We start from the raw sequence: 18,161 nt of genomic DNA on the forward strand, positions 1-18,161 counted from the left end.
TGTGTTTCGGGACTGGCAGGCCCCTGCATCCTCTCTGAATGCTACTTCCCTCAGGGAGCGAGGCTGAGCCGGACAGTGCGGCTGGTTCTCTCCGGGAGGCCGACTAGTGGCTAAAAGTGACCGGATGGCAGAGTAACCAAAGCAGGACATTCTGACAGCATTGGGAAAGCTTTTTATTTTTTATTTTTTTACGATAGCTTGGATATAAATATAAATGTACAAACCCATTTTAATACTATAATAATATGTATCACTTTATTAGTTGGTCACATTATAAGACATTCTCTTTTGGGAAACTGTGCTTCTCTTTATTTAATTTTTTATTTTGCAAAAATGAACATAATAAAATAAACAATAAAAGAGTCGAAAGCCAGTCATTTAAAACAAGATGAGTAAAAAAAACAAATGCCAAGTTAGTGTGATTTTTGTGTCGGAGACAGAAAGCGCCCCCCGCGGTTAGAAGATGAACCGTCCAAACATTGCTCCACAGTTAATCCACCGCGTCCCCCCGCGTTGCTAGTGGCAACAGACTCCAAACAAACCCAAAGAAACTCTGGGAAGCCCTCTCTACAGAGAGCCTGACCAAGTCTGCGATATTTAGACCAATAGGCTCTCCTGTTTCAGGTCAAATGAGCTCACCTTTGTCCATGCTGAAGAAAACGAAGCGCACTCCACTGCAGGGCCATCAGAATGAAAAATGGTAGGTTACTGACAGTGAGATTTCATTTAAAGTGCTACCTTCAAGTCCCTGTTGCTGCATTATCTTGTGTTTTATCTACAGGGACAGGCAGAAAGTGCCCTTCAGGAGGAATCTGTTAAAAGGTAGGTTTGTCTTCAAATCTTAGAAAAGAAAAGACTGCACTTACAGGTCACTTAAAACCTGTTCAAGGTCATAGCTAATGATTATTTTCAAGCATTAAATGACAGAGGCAGCAAATTCTCACATTAGACTAAATGGAAACATTAAAAACAAATTTGATGAAGAAACATTGAACTTGTAGTTTCTGTCTAACAAAGACGGGGTCAGCTTGAATTGAATATTGGAAAGTTTAAATATTATTTTATTTGTATGTTAATTATCAATTTGTATATTAACTGACAAATAATTTAGCTGGAGTTAAAATAAGAAGTTTTCTTACTTAAGTGTAGTAGAGAAGAAGTATGAAGTGGCGTTAAAATATAACACTCCAGTAAAGTACAGTACAGGTTTCTTCAGTAAATGTGCCTACTGTGTCTCACACTTCCCTGAAAAAAACAAACATATAATGAGTGCAAAACATGCTCCCAGTAACAGATGAAACATGAAGGTTCTCTTTAATCAGTTTTATATTCGTGGTTCAGAATTTCAGGCAGAATTGGCCGATGACGAATCCTGTGATGGAAATCCTCCCCAGACCTCGAACACTCCTGCCAACTCTGTCTCAACTTCTAAGTCAAACGCTGCCTTAAAGAAAGGTATCCTTTGCATTGTTGTATTTACTCTAATGAAGTGCAAAGCGTGCCTTTTCAAACTTTCAAACTCTGGTTATTCAGGTGCTCCTCCAAGCAACTTTGAGCTCATGTCGGCCATGATGCAGCGTGTGACTCTGCTGGAGAAAATAGTGAAGAGCCAAGCTCAGGAGCTTGAGCAGAAGGTACTCCCTGAGACAATCGTTGGAAACCTGACAACAGACATCTTTCAAATTCAACTCTTTAAACTGTCTTTTTATTTCCTGAAGAATGAAAGGATTTCTGTATTGAGGGACAAACTGAGGCTTCTGAAGGAATCAGGTAACAACTGCTTACTTGATGGTTTGGTATTTAATTCCACCGTTTGATTAAGGCTACAACTTTTCTGTTTGTCTTTTTAAAGAGAGCCCCCATGATATTGAAAGTAGTTCAGATGTTGAAAGAAGGTGCCAAAAACTACAGAATCAAGTGTGTGAGATGGAGGCAAGTTGACGTCATAAAACATTTCCTTTCCGTCTTCATAAAGTGATAATCACACCAATCTGATTTCTGCTGATGGCTGTCCTGCAGAGCTTTCTGAGCGACTACGGTTTGATCTGGGTGGGAGGTGAAGGCGAGCAGCCGCGTAACTCAGAAGGAGGCCTCTGGCAGCCAGGTAGCTTCTTTCTGTGATTTTTCCTCTAAAAAACACAAACTGTATCCTCTGCTTGAAATAAATCATAACCTGCTGTGTGTATCATCTGTTTAAGACACCTCTGAGGCTAGGATCTTCCACATGAACTTTGAGCTCGTGCTGCAGAGGATCAGGGAGCTAAACATCCTGGCCGGGGAGGGAGAGTGTTTCGTTCAATCGACTTCCACCGGGGCTCAGCTGGCAAAGAAGGATCCTATTCAACTGAGTCTGTACAATAATGGCATTGTCATGTTTCAGGGTCCTTTCCGCTCTTATGAGGAGCAAAGCACACAGGTAAGCTCAACAGAAGTGCTACTCTAATACTATAACACTAGGGTTAGGGTTAGTATCTACTTAGAATGAGTTGGTTTAAATTCTGTCTTTGGTCTTTACAGCAGTGCATGCAGGATCTGATGGATGGGTATTTTCCAGCCGAGCTGCAGGAAAGATTCCCAGATGGTGTGCCCTTTGAGGTTTGTTTTTGCTCGTTGGAAAGCAACCGTGTGAATGGAAGTCCCCGCTCTCTAATTGTGATTTTCTTTGTGCAGGTTCACGACAGGCGGCATGAGGAATTTAACTCCAGACTTCCGTGGAGTCAATTTCCTGGAGAAGGACAAGCTGTTCTCGGGAAAAGAGATGAATCAGTGAATGTCGTCAGCTCTCGGTTACCCGGTCAGTCCCCCAAACATCACACCAACATTGCTCACCAAAAAGTAGAAACACACCCATATGATCAGTTTTCTTGGCTTTGAGTATCGGTCGATACAGAGCACTGATCTCATTCCACTGTTGAAATAATAACCAGCTCGCCTTTCTGTGGGGAGGAGGCTGGGCTCAGAATGTTATGTGTACAGAAACATCAGGCTTGACTTCAAACATTGTCTTTTTTAACTTTTTAAAACAAAATCTTTTGTTTTGCAGATGTCGAACTTGTTGGCATAGCAACAGTTTAGTCTTAACATCTACCTTTTCCCCTTAAGCTAAATAGGGACATAACAGGCTAGTGAGAAAAAAACTGGTAAATAAGTAGAACTGTTGCAGCTTGGTTAGGTTGATGTGTTAGTTTAAGAACCAATGCTACCTGTGGAAGAGGGGGAAGGTATCACAGGGTAACTCACAACATGTTCATTCATATGACACTATATTCAACAGTTTTTATTATATAACCTAACCAGCATTTAGTAAAAGATCCTGTTGAAGTAGAAAAAGATGGTTTGGGCTCAGTCAACATGGACTTATAAACATGAAAAGCTGCTCTTTCTAAACATTCTTCCACTTCTGAGCAGAATTCCCTATAGACTAACTTTGAGTCAACCGGTACCAGCCAATCAGTGCAGAGGAGGACCAGATAAGGCTGAACCTTGTTGGGATAAAATACATGTTATATGTACACGCAGAATGTAGAATGTAATAGTTTGGTCGAGGGTGGGCCCCATGTCATCCCTATTCTATTGCTGCATCCCTCTTAAGAAGTTGTGCATGAGGTGGAAAACTTCAGGATTCACTGTCACTACTGTGTTTTCTTCTGGTTATAGGCAAGAAGTTGAGCATTGATCAGTTCTTGAACAAACTACCGAAGGTGATAGTGAAGGCAGGTCGTGTGATTGATGTCAGAGACTCACTGAGGACTACCCTACAGGTGAGCAGCGTTAGTCAAAAAATTACCCCAAGGTTGTGTGTGTGTGTGTGTGTGTGTGTGTGTGTGTGTGTGTGTGTGTGTGTGTGTGTGTGTGTGTGTGTGTGTGTGTGTGTGTGTGTGTGTGGTATTGCAGAAGATTTTTTTCTGCAAACTTGCAAATCTGTCTTTGAAAGTAAACACTTCAGTATGCTTCTCATCTAACTGTCGATAGGGTTCATCTGATGCCCAGAGCAGCTCAATGATCCTCATAGACACACCGGCACTGCAAGTCATGAAAGAGAGGTATGATGGAGGAAGTGTGGAGGTCTGCCATTACAAACTCCAGTTGCTCTAACATAAAGGCACTGTGTGAAGTTTTAAGAAGGTAGTACAAAATATATGATGTGACAGGATGAATTGATGATGCACAGATCTGGAATATTTTCACTTCATCTAAAAGTAAGCATTTTTCAAGAAGTCACTGAGTGTAAGATAGAAGATGTACGATGTATACAGTGTGTTGTGATCATCATAAATCAGTCATGAAAAACTTATGATGAAAAAATTGGGTTTAAGGAATAACAAAATCATACTACATGATGTAAAGGGCGATTAAAAAGCTGTCTATGCCTCAGTGGCTTATTATGAATGTTAGTGCAGATTGCTGTTTGCTATCAGTCTTTAAGTCAGGACAGGTCACCATGGACGGCCATGTTATCTTGTAATGGGGTAGAGTCTCGGAACAGTCTGAGCTTTTTTTATGTCAAGTGTGTTTGAACTTAATATCTTACAGATTGCAGACATTTAGCACGGACCGGCCTTTGTCTGCCCTCGATGATATCACGCTCAAGGTGAAGACAGAAGATGGGAATCATACTTACATCTTGAAAATGAGCTCCTCTGAAACGATCGGCCACCTCCGGCAGTATCTGGACAATCACAGGTGAGCGAGAACTCCCCCTGCACTGACACTATATCTTTCTCTAAAAAAAAAAAAAGTGACTGGTTGTTTTTTTTATTCTTATATTACAGAGGGGTGCATCTCCATGGTTATGACATCATCAGCGCATACCCACAGAGCTGCTACGATGACGACAGCAACACGCTCCAATTGTGTGGACTCACAAGTAACGCTACTCTGCTGCTGCGGAAGAGGACAGGTCCTCCTTCACCGACTGAAGTCAAATAAAACTAAACGAACGATTATGAATGACCTGTACGAGATTTGAGTTTAAAAACAGACTTTTTCACAGGCGTTTAGTATGAATAAAACAGTGGTATGGTATTGATGAGCCATTCAACATGATCTTCTATCAACATTACGACAAATGAGATTCTTTTCTGAGTGCCGGTACTCTCTGTTTTCTCTAAATTCAAGATGTACAGCTCTTTGTAAGGGACTCACTGGGAGCACTTTATGTAAAATGAGGAGGACTGCTGACTTGGTGGCCCCCTGTGACTGAAAGATAAACAGAAACACTCACTGACAGTGGTGTTTTTTGTTTGTGAAACGATCATGTCACGATCCATAAATAATCTGTTATATTAAATCTCCCCGGTCATACTCATTCATCGTCGTCTTCACAGAGGAGAACCCAATACATCAGTTGACATCAAACATCATGAAATTGAATGAAATGGGAACAAATTTGAAGAAAAAAATGCAGAAAATCTTTATTTCTAAAATATGCAAATACAAACAAGGACCAAAGTATGAAAATAGAAACATTTTTTTCCCTTTTGCAAAAAACATTTGAGATGTTAAGGCATGCGGAGCCTGACTTTTCCTAAGATAAATCTTGTGCTACGTACAATTTAAAAAAGGTCCCATGAAATGAAAAATGGCTTGTGTGTCCCTGGATGTTATTGCATATTTTCATATTAAAATCCCTTTCACTTCCTGTAAAGTGTTGACTTTTCTAATGGCTCTGCCTATACTGGGGTAAAATACAAAACTCCTTTTGAGAGTGATGTGATTGGTGATTGAGGGCTGATCCAGCCAACCCCTCCCATCATCACCATTGCCGCGTGGGATTCAAACATTTCCCCTTGTTCTCTGAAAAGGTGAAGGATCCTCGATGATCACTTCCAGTCTTACATATTAATCTTATGAAAAGAGGACAAACCACAGGACAGAGTTACAATCTAAAAGCCACTTCATGGGACCTTCACACGTTGTGGACGCTAAGTTTGCTCAAACCGCATTAATTAGCACATTGTTACAGCGACACATTAGTAGGACCCACTGAGTTGTCAATGCAAACAAAACAAATAAATAATAATACTGAAGATTAATACTGTTTTTCAGTCATTCCTATATCATAAAAGTTAACCTCTGTGTCTAATGCAGGTCAGCTGTTATCAGCCTGAAATGTACAGTATGCTGTGAGGTCACACAGATTTGAGAGTTTTAACTAACCTCATACATCTAAACAGGAACAAAAACAATGTCGGGCCTCCACAAGCTCCAAAGTGATCTACTACATTCAGAGTCAGGGAATGTATTGACTATCCTACTACGCTGAGAGAAAGGTCATATTGGAAGAGTCCGCTGCAAACAGCCCTTTGTGGTTGGTCTAAAAATGAATTAGCATCGTGGTTGCAAACATGACAGAAAGGCACATGTTGGTGTTCATTCCGAACGAGGTTTGCAGCAGAGAGGAGCGCTCACAGACATTCACAGACTGGACCAGAGTTTTTTCTTTGGTATCAAAACTGTTGGAGGCCTGTCGGTGTGAGAAGCTGATTTTGGTATCAAACCCTTCAGTTTAGTACTTTTTTTTTTTACCTCACAGCAGAGACACATGTTACAGTGTTTACCATTTTAAATAATGGCAATGTTAGTAACATTTCTCTAGAATTCAGTTAAAAGCACAGAGTTAAATACTTTCAGTTGATTGTCAACCACTTCTTGAATAATTCCCCTGCAGAGAGAAATTAACATTTAAATAAATTACATTTGTGGGACCTCTAAACAAAAAGCTATCCACCAGAGTGGAAAAAAAGTATAAGACTGTTTGGTAACCGACGCTATCATGTCATCATTATACAATAAGACACACACACACACAATGCGTAAGGATCAAGTATTAGAGGTAAGTTATTTCCTGTTAGCCCTTGGACTGAAATAAATGAACTCACCAGGGGATGGGAGGGTTCTGAGCTACAGGCAGGCGGCTCGAGGAGAGACGTACAGTCAGTCTAGAGAAGGAGAAGCTAAACCATTTGGGCTTTCCTCTGTCCTCATTTTAAGAAGATTAAAATCCAGTCCTCTTTCTGACATTCAGTAACTGAAAGACAAGCCCGTTTTAGAGTCTCCAGAGATGAAACAGGCCTTTTACAAGTTTCTTCCATCACGTGGGTGCTGGAGTTATTGGGTGATGCAGTTTTCTCCCATGTCCTGTGCGTAACGGTCCAGAATCACATTCCGTAGTTCCTCGACATCCCGACGGAGCTGCTGAGCTTCAACAAGCTTCTTCTGCAGAACCTCAGGGTTCATCCAGTCCTCGGGCTGCTCTGCCATGGGTGGGGGTGCTGGAATACAAAAAAAAACAGGAGTCATATTTGTTTCTTCCTAAAAAGGGTTTATGATCATAAGAGAGGTACCATAATGAAACAGGACTTTTCTAGTCTTCAGACTACTCAACTTTTACACCACAAATCACACCTACACATTCTCACACTGACGGCAAAGGCTGCTATGTATAGTGTGCATCAGTATTAATAAATCCATTCATACACATTCAACTTGGGGTTAAGTGTCTTGCCCAAGGACACATTGTAGCTGCAGGTGCTGGTAATCGAACCCCTGACCTTCATGTTCAGAGATGACCTACTCTGGTTGGTGCCCATAACTATAACAGAAAGATTAAAACCCATGCTTACATGTGAGGCCAAGCAGCAGGGACAGGTTGGGGTCTTGTCCCTGAGCTCTCTGGGTCAGAATGCTGCACAGGGAGCGCAGGTCGCTGAGGCAGGACGCGATCTCTATGTGCAGCCTCTGTGTGAGACGAGCCCCGGCAGGCTGCAGGGTGGAGGAGGCCTGATTGGTGCTCCTCTGCTCGGGATCGCTCATCTGCTCCTGCAGGGTCAGATTCTGCTCCATCAGTTCCTGGTTCTGAGACGACAGCTGGAACCAAAACAGATTTATTAAGGATACACAAGCTCTCTTCCCTGCATACAAAGAAACAGGATCTTTTTTTTTTTTTTTGGGGGGGGGGGGGGGGGGGGGTTAGTCTATCTCACCTCCTTCATGGCTGTGTGGAGCTCCAACACATTCTGCTCTTTGGCCAACACCTCCTCTCTGAGAGCCTGAGAGCTACTCTCTTCCTGAGATATCTGCTCCTCTAACGCCTGCGCACAGAAACAGGTGATGACTCACAAATACTAAGAACCACACAAATCATCAACATACAATTGAAACAGATAAACACCTGAATCTGAGAGCCGAGCTGTTCCATCATCCGATGTTGCTTCTCGATGACCTGGACAGAGAAGAAAAGAGCTTAGAAACAAAAACTATGAACAACAATCCACTCCAAATCACTAATCTTTCTTCTTCTTGCACTGTAGCAGAAGTAGAAGTGTGTTTCTGACTGGAACAGACAAACACAGAGAAGACCCATGAGCTACACTCTAAACAAAACAAAACCAGACTAACAAACATAGATTAGAAGTGGTTGTTTCACTGTTTGATCAAACGTCTGCTGCTACAAGCATTGACCACAATTTACATAAACTTACTGCCAGGGAAATAAGCACTTCTCGTTTGTAGAACTTCACTGAAAACACACTTCCTCTTTGCTCACTCAGTCAGATTCTTTTTGGAGCTAAAGTCATAAAGTTCAAATATATAAACAGCAGATTTACAGTTCGACTGTGTAGAACAAACTCTGTTCTACATTGGGTAACAAACAAGGTAGAGACAGATTTTAACAAATAAAGCCCATATTTATAATTTTCTTCTTCCTTGTACACCCTCTGGACTTTATGATTAAAAGCAGTATTGACTCAAAAGCTGTCCCATGACTATTTCAAGCCCCCGGAAAAGCTTTATAAAAAAAAAAAAAAACAGACAAACAACTGACCTTTTTGAGTCTCTGCTGCTCCTCCCTCAACGTGTTGTTCTCTCCTCTGAGCTTCTCGATATCCAGAGACGGCAGTCTGGCTCCGTCCTCCAGGCCCTGCTGTACCCTCTGCTGCATTCTAAAGAGGACAGCAATAAAAACCCAGAACACAAATTCAGTGACGAGTTATCACTGTTTGAATGCACACTCCCACTGAGAAGACGAGGCTTTGTTGTTAAGACTGTGTTCGTACTCAGTGATGGTGGTCAGGAGGTCTCTCTCCCTGCGTTTCTGATCCTCCATATGCGTGTCTTTTTCCCGCAGTTGAGAGCGCATCGTCTCCAAGCACACCTCGGCTTCTTGTACTTGCTCCTGTAGCTGAGACACCTGCTGCTCTGCCTCTAGAAGCTGATGGAAAAATCATTCCAGGTGTCATGATTTACACACAACAGACCAAGTGAGAATGAATGAAGATAAAGCGGAGCCATCCTCACCTGCTTGTTCTGGCTCTGGTAGTCCTCCAGGGTGGGCAGGTCAGCTAGGTATCGCTCCAGAGTCTCAATGCGCTGCTGGTTCTCTCTTTTCAGCTCCGACTCCTTTTGACACTTCTTCTTCAGATTGTTGATGTGCTTGTCTCGGCTGCGGATCTGCATGAACAGATAAATGTGGTTAGAAGGATAAGAAATGTGTTTTTTGTTAGTTTGTTTTATTTTTTTTTAATCAACTGTTTATGTGACAGGAGATTTGAATGGTTTCTCTTTAGTGACACTAATAATATACAGAGTTTTAGATCCTTTGCCATGCATCAATGCTGCTAAAATAGAAGCAAAGTCAACAGTTTGTAAATGGCTAAATCATCTTATAAACTTCTGAGCGCCTTCTATTGTTTTCATGTCATTTTCTGTTTAGGTGGTTAACACCACTGTAGGCCAGGAAGTCGTGATATGCGAGCACAAACCCTTTCTTCCTGTTTCTTCATCTCCTCCGCGTGTCTCTCACACGTCTCCTTCAGGCTGTCAGTTAGCCGTCGAGTCTCAGCCTCAACCGCTCCCAGTCTGCGCTCTGCCTCGGCTTTTTCCAGGACGGCACAGTCTGTGCGCTCGGTAAACTGCGCTCTCAGGTACACGTTTTCCCTCTGAGCCTCCTGGAAAGCCACCATATGACATCAAAGTTTAAATACAGGTTCTTGGGTAAGGTTTCTAAGGATGTAAACAAGGTTCCCAGTCATGTTTAGATAACTAACCTGCAGCCTCAGCATGCACATATCTCCGTAAGAAGCTCCTCGGCCTAGGAGAGCTCCTTGGACCTGCAGCTCGCTTTCTCTCAGACGCTGCTCCAGCTGGGTCATGTGCTGCTTTTGTCTGCAATGCAACGACAACATTGATGTCAGCAACTTTGTGGGGGAAAAAAACCTTAAAGGACAGTAAATGTAGTGGGCCTAAGAGACAGACATAAATAATAGTACTACAAAAAACAAATTAATCAGATCCTTTATGAAGTCAGCTCTTAAAAAATTATGCAACCAAAATGATGTTCTTCAAAGTTGAGAATGAACTGTCTCTCACCACAGTATTTATTACTGTGGTAAGAGACAGTTTATTCATATGCCTATGTCATAACACTTGCCTCTCAATGATGAGCTCCTTCTCCTTCAGCAGACTCTCACTGGCTTTGACCAGAGCGTCCCACTTGCCTGCCTCTGAGTGTACAGGTGTCGAGTACAGAGACGGGTACTGACCCACTCCAGAACTCATCAACTGCAACAGAAAGACAAAAAACATTGCGAGTTAGGGGTTTATCCAGAGGGGAAACTACTATACAGTGGTAATGAGACAACTGTTAACCTGGAAATGCATCAATTGTGTGCTCAGCTGACTTCCTTCTATTTGATCTGAGCACAGTATAGTACAGTGCACATAATACATGTGTTGACATTACCAGAACAAAATGCAATCACTGCTGGATTTGGCTAGTCTGACACCAGATCAAATGATCTGACACCACAGCAGGCATGGGACGCCAGAGTGACACAGAGTTTGTCAACAACACCATTGTGGATTTCAAACAGCTTGTACAAATGATAAATAACAACGTATTTAGAATTGACTCATGCCAGTGTTTCTCTAAAATGAAATGGACTGGACTGCAATTCCATCTGTTTCTATTTCTAACTCTCATTTCCTACATAATGAAAGCATTATGTAGCAGCATGAAAGCCTGAAGAACATAATTAGAACCATTAATTAATTATGCTTTCCTCAAATCACAACAGCAACCACTAATCATGTAGATCAGTGGTTCAAAACCTCCACCCCCCCCCCCCCCCCCCCCCCCCCAGGACCCACAGGAAAGGAGTAAGTAATACATTGCTGTCAAAAATGAACATACATTTCTACTGTTTTCATTGAAAAAATACTTACAGAAAAGTCATACACACAGACTTTTCTAACCAGAAGACCTTTGTATTTGGTAAGTGTTTTACATATACTGTGTGCCCTGCAATCAGCTAATAGGTAAGTGACAATAGTCACTTCACATTGGTCAGTATCTGTCAACACTCCTGACAAGGATGTTGTGCGACATCTTTTTGTCACAAATTTGAACAAGCTGCAAAAAGGACTGCAATAAGCTATTTGGAACAATTTTTTTTTTTTTTAATGGTAGGTATAGTAATGTATGACTCAGATAAGTAATACAGTTTAAGTTATTTTTAATAAATCCAACAATAGACACCAGAAATATCTTCGAAGTCCTTATGAGGTACATTCTGCTGATAGACAGGTCAAACCCTGCTATAAAATAGGACAGTGTGTCTACACTGCCTCAGGCTTTGTTTAGTAGGACGTTTTCTTTCCACTGTTGACCTATATAAGTGTGTCAGCAGCCAAATTTCTGGATAGATTTCAATGTCCAAAGACAGCAGACCGCCCACATGTATATTCCAGTGACCTTTGAGGGTCCCCTCAAAGAAGAAAAAACTCAACAACCTATTTATTAGTTAAGACTCTGTTGTGCTATCTTTGTGTTACTTCCCCTCATTTGTACTATTGTATTTTATTTAGGATTAATGCTTACCTGCATTTGTTCCACTTGCAGGCGTAAACTGTCCAGTTGCTTATGTTGGTGTTGTTGCTGCCAGCTGGAGAGTTCACTACATCTGTCCTGCCGCAATGGCTCATAACCCTTAGAGGCTGCGTGCTCCCTCAGCAGAGCCTGTGTCTGCAGGCTGAGAGGGTTTGCATAAAGTCCAGGAGATCCGGCCGCACCAGGCTGACTTCCCCTTTGATTACAGGTTTCTGCAGTGCCAGGAACCCCGGGCCTAGCTTCAGGCAGAACCTTATAGCTGTGCTCCATGCCTCCTCTGTAGGCCTCAGACATGTAGTCTGAGGTGTCTCTAATCCCGGTCGTCTGTAATCGGAGTCTGACATCAGGGCATAACCCCCCCAGCAGGGCTGACTGATTTAGAGTAGGCTCCACAGCAGGAGTGTCAAACCTCTGGCCCTCATCCACCCGTGTGTGATCTGTGGGGAAGAGCGAGTGGTCCAGCCCATTGATAAGGCTCCGGTAGCGACTCAGGCAGTCTGGCTTTGGCCCCACAAGATCACCTCCCACACCTGCCTGGGCATCCAAGTTGGGCGAAGAAGCCGATTTAGAGAGAGAGGAAGACTTTGAGGTGGAGCCACTGGGTGTTCTGGAGCCAGAGGAAGATCTGTGACCCTCAGAGGACAGGGAGTCCTCCTGGAGGCATGACTGGGGCTTAGAGGCCGGGGCTCCGGCCGTGGATGGCATGACATGTGCAGTGGGTATTGGGATCTGACTGCGGATGGGCTGGAAAGGGGGGCTGCTGCTGCTGGTACTGCAGAAATCTTTAAAGGGTTACAGAAGAAGAGTCATTAGAAATTTCATTGAGTGCTATTATCTCACAATTAAATACAGACAGACCTTGTTAAATCAGTGCAGAGTATCTGGAGCAGTACTGCAGGCCATTTCCTCTATTTTCAGGCAGCGATGTAAAGTAGATGCAGCAGGGTTTATGGGTGGCCTACTTTGATGATGAGGTGTCACTACTGAAAGAATTGGCTTTGACTGACTCAACCCAGGGTATAAGCTTTTAATAGACTTAGACCATTGCATTGAATAAAGCTCTGTTTTACAAGATTAACTAAGACAATATGTTGCTGTAAATCACCGATAACGCCTGTGTTAGTTGACTAGTCCCATGCAGAACTTTAGTGTAGTGATTGAACTCTTGACTAAAGGGTCTTACTTTTCTCAGCATAAACCTTGTAATTATTCCCTTAACAGCATGCAAAGATGAACACCCTGAGATTACTACACACCCAGTCCTCTCCAGTTAACGTACAAGAACAGGAACAGTCTCCCAGAGATCACGTTATGCTTACAAAGAACTTCAGTAACACAGTGAAGATCACTACAGCAAACTTACAAACATCTCCACCATGCAAGCCTCAACACAGTTCAAAGTTACACAACTCTGATTCCAACACATTGACAAACCTGAGGGACCTGGTGGAGTCTGGAAATCTGGCATTCACCTGAACGCAACAAACTTGCTATTAGCCGTGGCATTTTTTCTACTGCTGAACTGAGGAGAGCTGAGCTGCAGAACTATTTAAATACAAACAACGACTTGTCCTCCACATGTCTGGACCGAACTGTTAGCGTCGCAGCCGGAACTGTGCCCAAAGCCGTATTGTCCTCGAACAGCCGGACCCGTTTGTATCGAGCTCTGAGCAAACACACAAACAGGCATACACAGGAAAAGGTTAGGGGTATTTATAGCCCACCTCTCAAGTTACGGAGTGATCTGTGGGTGCCGCTTATTTAAGCACCTTGCCTCCTCCCACTCAAACACACACACACAAATAACACACGTGTACACCCAAAGTCAAAGACTGAGGGGTCTGCTCAGTTTGAACATGAAGTCAAAACGTTAGAATTTTACAGAGAAAAAATCCAGCTTTTCAGGAGATGAAACTTAAAATATAAAAAGCAGCCTCCAGGCTCCACACTGACACATGACTGGCTAGAACAAGTCTAAACTACTCTTTCAGAAGAACATTGGGTTGATGTATGCTTGACAAGCATTCCTGTCTTCTGACAGTATATAATGAAATGACAAATTACCTGCAGCTGTAAAAGTGAATGTTCTGATAAACACCAGGTTACTTTATTTAAAAAAGAATGTCCTTTTCTAATGGAAAAAAAACCTCTGGCGTTCTAAAGTAATTCCATTTACACCACAAGCATGCTATGCTGTTATCTACAACAGGTCATTATTGTTGCTAAATTTGGGGTTAAGTTTTGTGTTGCTAGGGTATGAATGCCTTTTTAAGTGCAAGGACAAAGCTGCACAAGCAACAGTCGTGTGCTTTACAGTTGGAATTGTAAGTAGTAGCTCGATTGCAACCAAACTGCCATGAAGACAGCAGCTATAAATTCAAATCCAGAAAAGAGACCGCACACTAGATGGACAGGTTTGTTGAAAAGATATGCAAATTTATAACAACTGATGAAATGTGCAAATCCAATAAAGACCTGAGACAAAATTTGCTCGAAGGCATCTTCAATCTTCCTAAGAATGCCGTCACACAGGCCCTCAGTGGACAGTGTGTTTAGGGCTTGTATAGATAACACTAACTATCCTAAACATGAAGCATTTTAAGTTATTTTAAACATGTAGTAGGAGATATGCATTTACTGAAATGCCTAACTGTTGTCTACACCTGGCCCTCAGGTTTATTGATGTTCATCTGGACAGGTAAGTGGAGGTGTGCAGTGGTCTTTTTAAAGCACCATAGTACATGAGAGTTTGCACAAAATGTATAGCATAGACTCTTGCTTTGGACTGGGATTATATAAATCCATCCCAGTCCACATGAACCACTGATTGTGTAGGCTAACTGTGTGTCCCTGGTTCTACATTTCACATTTAGTTAAATCAGTCGCTGGTCCCTTACTGGCAACCATGTCACTTATTTCCAAGCAGTTTGCTGCATGTGTGGTAAGGCCATTTCTCTTTCTTATTCTCTCCCTCTCTCTGCTCCACCGGTCCTTTTCAAATCACCGTCCATTTCACCTGCTGATAATGCTGTCAATATTAGCCAAGAAGCAGCAGGTAGACGGTTGCTATGTACATCACGAGGGACACCATGACGTTGTTTTTTGCAGACGGCGGGTGGGACACTACGGTAACCCTGCTGAGCACAATAAACCAACCATTAGAGTTGTGGAGGACATGTGCATTACATAGACTGTAAATATTAATGGACTGAGTCTTAATGACGTCAAACATCTGTAACGGAAGGGGGCTTTGAAGCCCCAACGATGACTGTCGCCATGCTGACAATGCTGTCTCACCCTAGCGTTCAGTCAACCTAACAAAAGGTTAAGAGCTGGAGCTTTGCTCTGATAACCTGCTGCGGTAACACCACTATTTGCCAGTTTGGGGTCAATAAAGTCTATCTATCACTGACTTCTCATGGCAGGCCAAAAAGGCCCTCAGGCCACCTGGAAATGTCCCGGTGCGCAAGACATACAATCCACACCTGCTTGCTTTGCTGTAACATTATTCTACAAAGTGTTTTTAGACAACGTTGAAACCCACAAGATGTTGCTAAACTGGTAAAAAAAAAACTGCTGAGATGTTTAATAACTTTCAAAATGTGTCATCCCTAGAGATACCTAAAGGATGTCAACACACAAACGTGTAACTTGATGAGTGAAAACAGCGGACGTGTTTGTAGGAAAAAGCTGTGTCACTGCCATGAATACCAGCTTTGTGAAAGTTCAACCTTTAAGTGCTGATAAACTTCTGATGATTTTTCCACAACTACTTTGTCATGTTTCCTGTGGCACATCCAGGAACAATCCAGCCCAGCTGTCCATCCATAACATTGAACCTTCCTGATACTGCTCGTCTGTTATTTTTTCCACTCTTGTGTAAACACAGAAATATAACACTTAGACACTCCCATCATCTCCAGTGAGATTTCATATTTCATTTAGTTGGATGGTCACTTCTTAAAATCATGATAATATAAACTAAAAACTTGTTTTCATTTGAAATTTCACACCACAGTTAAGGTTGGTTTCCATTTAGCAGTCCAGTCCTGGCATCCCAACAACGTGTACCAGTTAACCCTTACATCAGAGTAGTGCAGCAAAGCCTTGGAGCATTTTGGCCGTGACTTTGATCTATCTCTGTTAATCCCCTGAGCAACAACAGTGAATCATGAATTTCTCTTCACTCTATCAAAGTGTAAGAAACAACTGTGAACAAATGTGAAGACAACATATTTTCTTTTCTTTGCACGTAGTAAGAGTTAGGGATTACTCTCGCATGTGTGGCATCTCTCATTACAAAATGTCAACTTGGTTTCCTGTCATTTTATAATCCAATTTAAAAGTCAAGAATATAAATGACATACCACCCTGCTGCAGTACACAGACATGTATATGCAGAGAGGATATCATGTGCAAACTGGAGCCCCATCACAGACTGACAGACAGACTTCATAACAAGGTTACATAACACATGCTACAAACAGTGGAAGAACAAGCAAAAGTCATCACCTTCTGTGCTGTCAGATGCCGAGGTGCCAAGACCAGTGTCCCCGCTGTCCGATGTTCCAGGCCGGCGGCCAAAACGGCTTTGGAACTTCTCTGACACAGCTGGCGTCTGCCACTCCATGTCAGCAAAGCGAGCTAATGTATATTTGTGAAACAGGACAACAGCAACAGAGGAGGGAATCATCAACAATTGCTGAACTGATATACAGTTTGTGCATTTTGACAGCTGGAACTCAACTTACCCGCTGGTTTGGATTCTCTATATCTCTGTGAGGTTTTCATTCCATACAAGACTTTATCACCTGGTTAAAATGAGGAGAGACGTGACATTAACACATTGTCATGACACACACACACACCGAAAGCGATTTAGGTTTTGTTTTAAATCAAATCTGATGGTCAAATCGACAAAAACATCATACACTTGGAATATCTTATTGATCTGTTAAATCTGCTTCTGTCTCTTCTCTCAACCTATAACTTTGTAGTTACCGTGGAAAATAGTGTCAACACACTAACATCGACTATGTTTTAGTGGAAACCCAGACACTGACATGTCCTCAAAAGCTCCTATCTTGCACAATGTTTCAACTAAACGTCGGTGTCCCAGTGCAAGCAGCTGTCAGCTATCGACTGATTCGCTCACCTATCAAACTCATCTGCCCTTCAACATGCCAGAAACAGACACGACACACGGGTCTGGGCAGCAACAAAAATAACAACATGAGCACATGTATTAGCGTTACATAAGAGGTTATACAAACGTGTGTGTCCCTAAGAGGTTACAGGAAGTCGATGGATACAAGAAGTCTTTGACAAAGCAAACTAATTCTCACAAAGGGATTGACTCGCTGACTCTAAACCAGGACAAGCTTGACGCTAAACGTGACTTGAAGCATAATTGAACATGTTTTAATGCTATGATGCTAGCAAAATGTAACAATCGTAGATACTGCATACTATATTGTTTAAAAGCGACTTCTTTATCGCCCTCTGTCCCTAAGGTTTACTATTGTTGTAACGTACCTGCGCTGCATCGTTGACCATTTTAGCTAATCCATGACAAACCCGTTTCCGTCTTACAAGCTAGCTCACGGCTAACACGACGCTTTCGTTTTCTTGGGCTTCTTGTGTTTAAAATGAGCGTAACAAACCTGTATTAGCTTTCGTACTTTAATTGCTGAAGCTAGGCTCACTGTCGGAACTAACAAAATTGACTGTACCTTTAGTTTCACATGAATACAGACTACAGTAACAAATCTCTGGTTGATGCTGGTAACCGTCGCGGAGTCCGTTCAGTCCGCTGTTCCGCTAACTGAACAGATCACTGTGTCGGGGTTGCCAGATCTCGCGAGAGAAACAAGCAAACAGCTCTATGGAAACAAGCCCGAAACAAGCGACCTGGCTCCTCAAATAAATAAAATGAAGCCAAACAGGTTACCTAACCTACCACATAGATAGCAGTTGATAACATATATATATATATATGTGTGTGTGTTTGTCTTGTCTCGTTGTGGACGGATCTTGGAGATGGACAAACTATCGCGGTTGTGTTTGTTTATTGTGGAGAGTTGGGATTGAATCAGTAGAGGTTCATCATGTAGGCAGCAACTGCACTTTAGAAAACAAGCCCAAAAACCCGCAACCCGCGACTGACGATATTTGCAAGTGACTATACATAAAAAACAAGCCCAAAGTCGCTTATAACAAGCGGACCTGGCAACGCTGCCGGTGATGATAGACAGAGACATCCATCGGAGAC

General features: G+C 42.4%; 2 protein-coding genes across 5 annotated transcripts; one reads left to right on the forward strand and one right to left on the reverse strand.

The window, feature by feature from the left end:
- Positions 1 to 79: 79 nt before the first annotated feature.
- Positions 80 to 5,223, forward strand: ubxn11 (UBX domain protein 11). Of its 2 annotated transcripts, none has more exons than XM_020648989.3 (14): positions 80 to 700; positions 782 to 822; positions 1,342 to 1,455; positions 1,534 to 1,634; positions 1,719 to 1,770; positions 1,853 to 1,932; positions 2,020 to 2,104; positions 2,199 to 2,416; positions 2,518 to 2,595; positions 2,671 to 2,794; positions 3,658 to 3,761; positions 3,973 to 4,043; positions 4,534 to 4,683; positions 4,773 to 5,223. In XM_020648989.3, the coding sequence occupies exons 1-14, from the start codon at positions 630 to 632 to the stop codon at positions 4,927 to 4,929; spliced, it is 1,446 nt and encodes a 481-aa protein (XP_020504645.2). In that variant the 5' UTR covers positions 80 to 629; the 3' UTR covers positions 4,930 to 5,223. The 2 variants fall into 2 exon arrangements, with proteins under 2 accessions (XP_020504645.2, XP_065814208.1); XM_065958136.1 differs by having other exon boundaries at positions 1,853 to 1,917.
- Positions 5,224 to 5,388: 165 nt separating this feature from the next.
- On the reverse strand, positions 5,389 to 17,714 carry cep85 (centrosomal protein 85). Of its 3 annotated transcripts, none has more exons than XM_020648984.3 (14): positions 17,426 to 17,714; positions 16,642 to 16,701; positions 16,403 to 16,534; positions 11,882 to 12,672; positions 10,433 to 10,563; positions 10,050 to 10,167; positions 9,765 to 9,950; positions 9,301 to 9,453; positions 9,060 to 9,214; positions 8,828 to 8,945; positions 8,174 to 8,224; positions 7,986 to 8,093; positions 7,626 to 7,869; positions 5,389 to 7,274 (listed from the first exon to the last, which is right to left on the reverse strand). In XM_020648984.3, the coding sequence occupies exons 2-14, from the start codon at positions 16,679 to 16,681 to the stop codon at positions 7,111 to 7,113; spliced, it is 2,391 nt and encodes a 796-aa protein (XP_020504640.1). In that variant the 5' UTR covers positions 16,682 to 16,701; positions 17,426 to 17,714; the 3' UTR covers positions 5,389 to 7,110. The 3 variants fall into 3 exon arrangements, with proteins under 3 accessions (XP_020504640.1, XP_020504641.1, XP_020504642.1); XM_020648985.3 differs by having other exon boundaries at positions 17,623 to 17,705; XM_020648986.3 differs by lacking the exons at positions 16,403 to 16,534; positions 16,642 to 16,701; positions 17,426 to 17,714 and adding an exon at positions 13,325 to 13,560.
- Positions 17,715 to 18,161: the final 447 nt, after the last annotated feature.

The sequence above is a fragment of the Labrus bergylta genome, chromosome 8 (assembly GCF_963930695.1).
Source record: "Labrus bergylta chromosome 8, fLabBer1.1, whole genome shotgun sequence".
NCBI classification, from domain to species: Eukaryota; Metazoa; Chordata; class Actinopteri; order Labriformes; family Labridae; genus Labrus; species Labrus bergylta.

Bases quoted from the DNA above. Each gene is read 5' to 3' on its own strand.
- cep85 (XM_020648984.3), bottom strand. From the start codon at position 16,681: ATGAAAACCTCACAGAGATATAGAGAATCCAAACCAGCGG. The intron at 8,946-9,059 runs GTACGAACACAG...TGTCCTCTTTAG, and splicing joins CTCCTGACCACCATCACTGA to AATGCAGCAGAGGGTACAGC. The intron at 8,094-8,173 runs GTGTTTATCTGT...TTCTGTGCGCAG, and splicing joins AGCTCGGCTCTCAGATTCAG to GCGTTAGAGGAGCAGATATC.
- ubxn11 (XM_020648989.3), top strand. From the start codon at position 630: ATGAGCTCACCTTTGTCCATGCTGAAGAAAACGAAGCGCACTCCACTG. The intron at 1,456-1,533 runs GTATCCTTTGCA...CTGGTTATTCAG, and splicing joins AAACGCTGCCTTAAAGAAAG to GTGCTCCTCCAAGCAACTTT. The intron at 1,635-1,718 runs GTACTCCCTGAG...TATTTCCTGAAG, and splicing joins CTCAGGAGCTTGAGCAGAAG to AATGAAAGGATTTCTGTATT.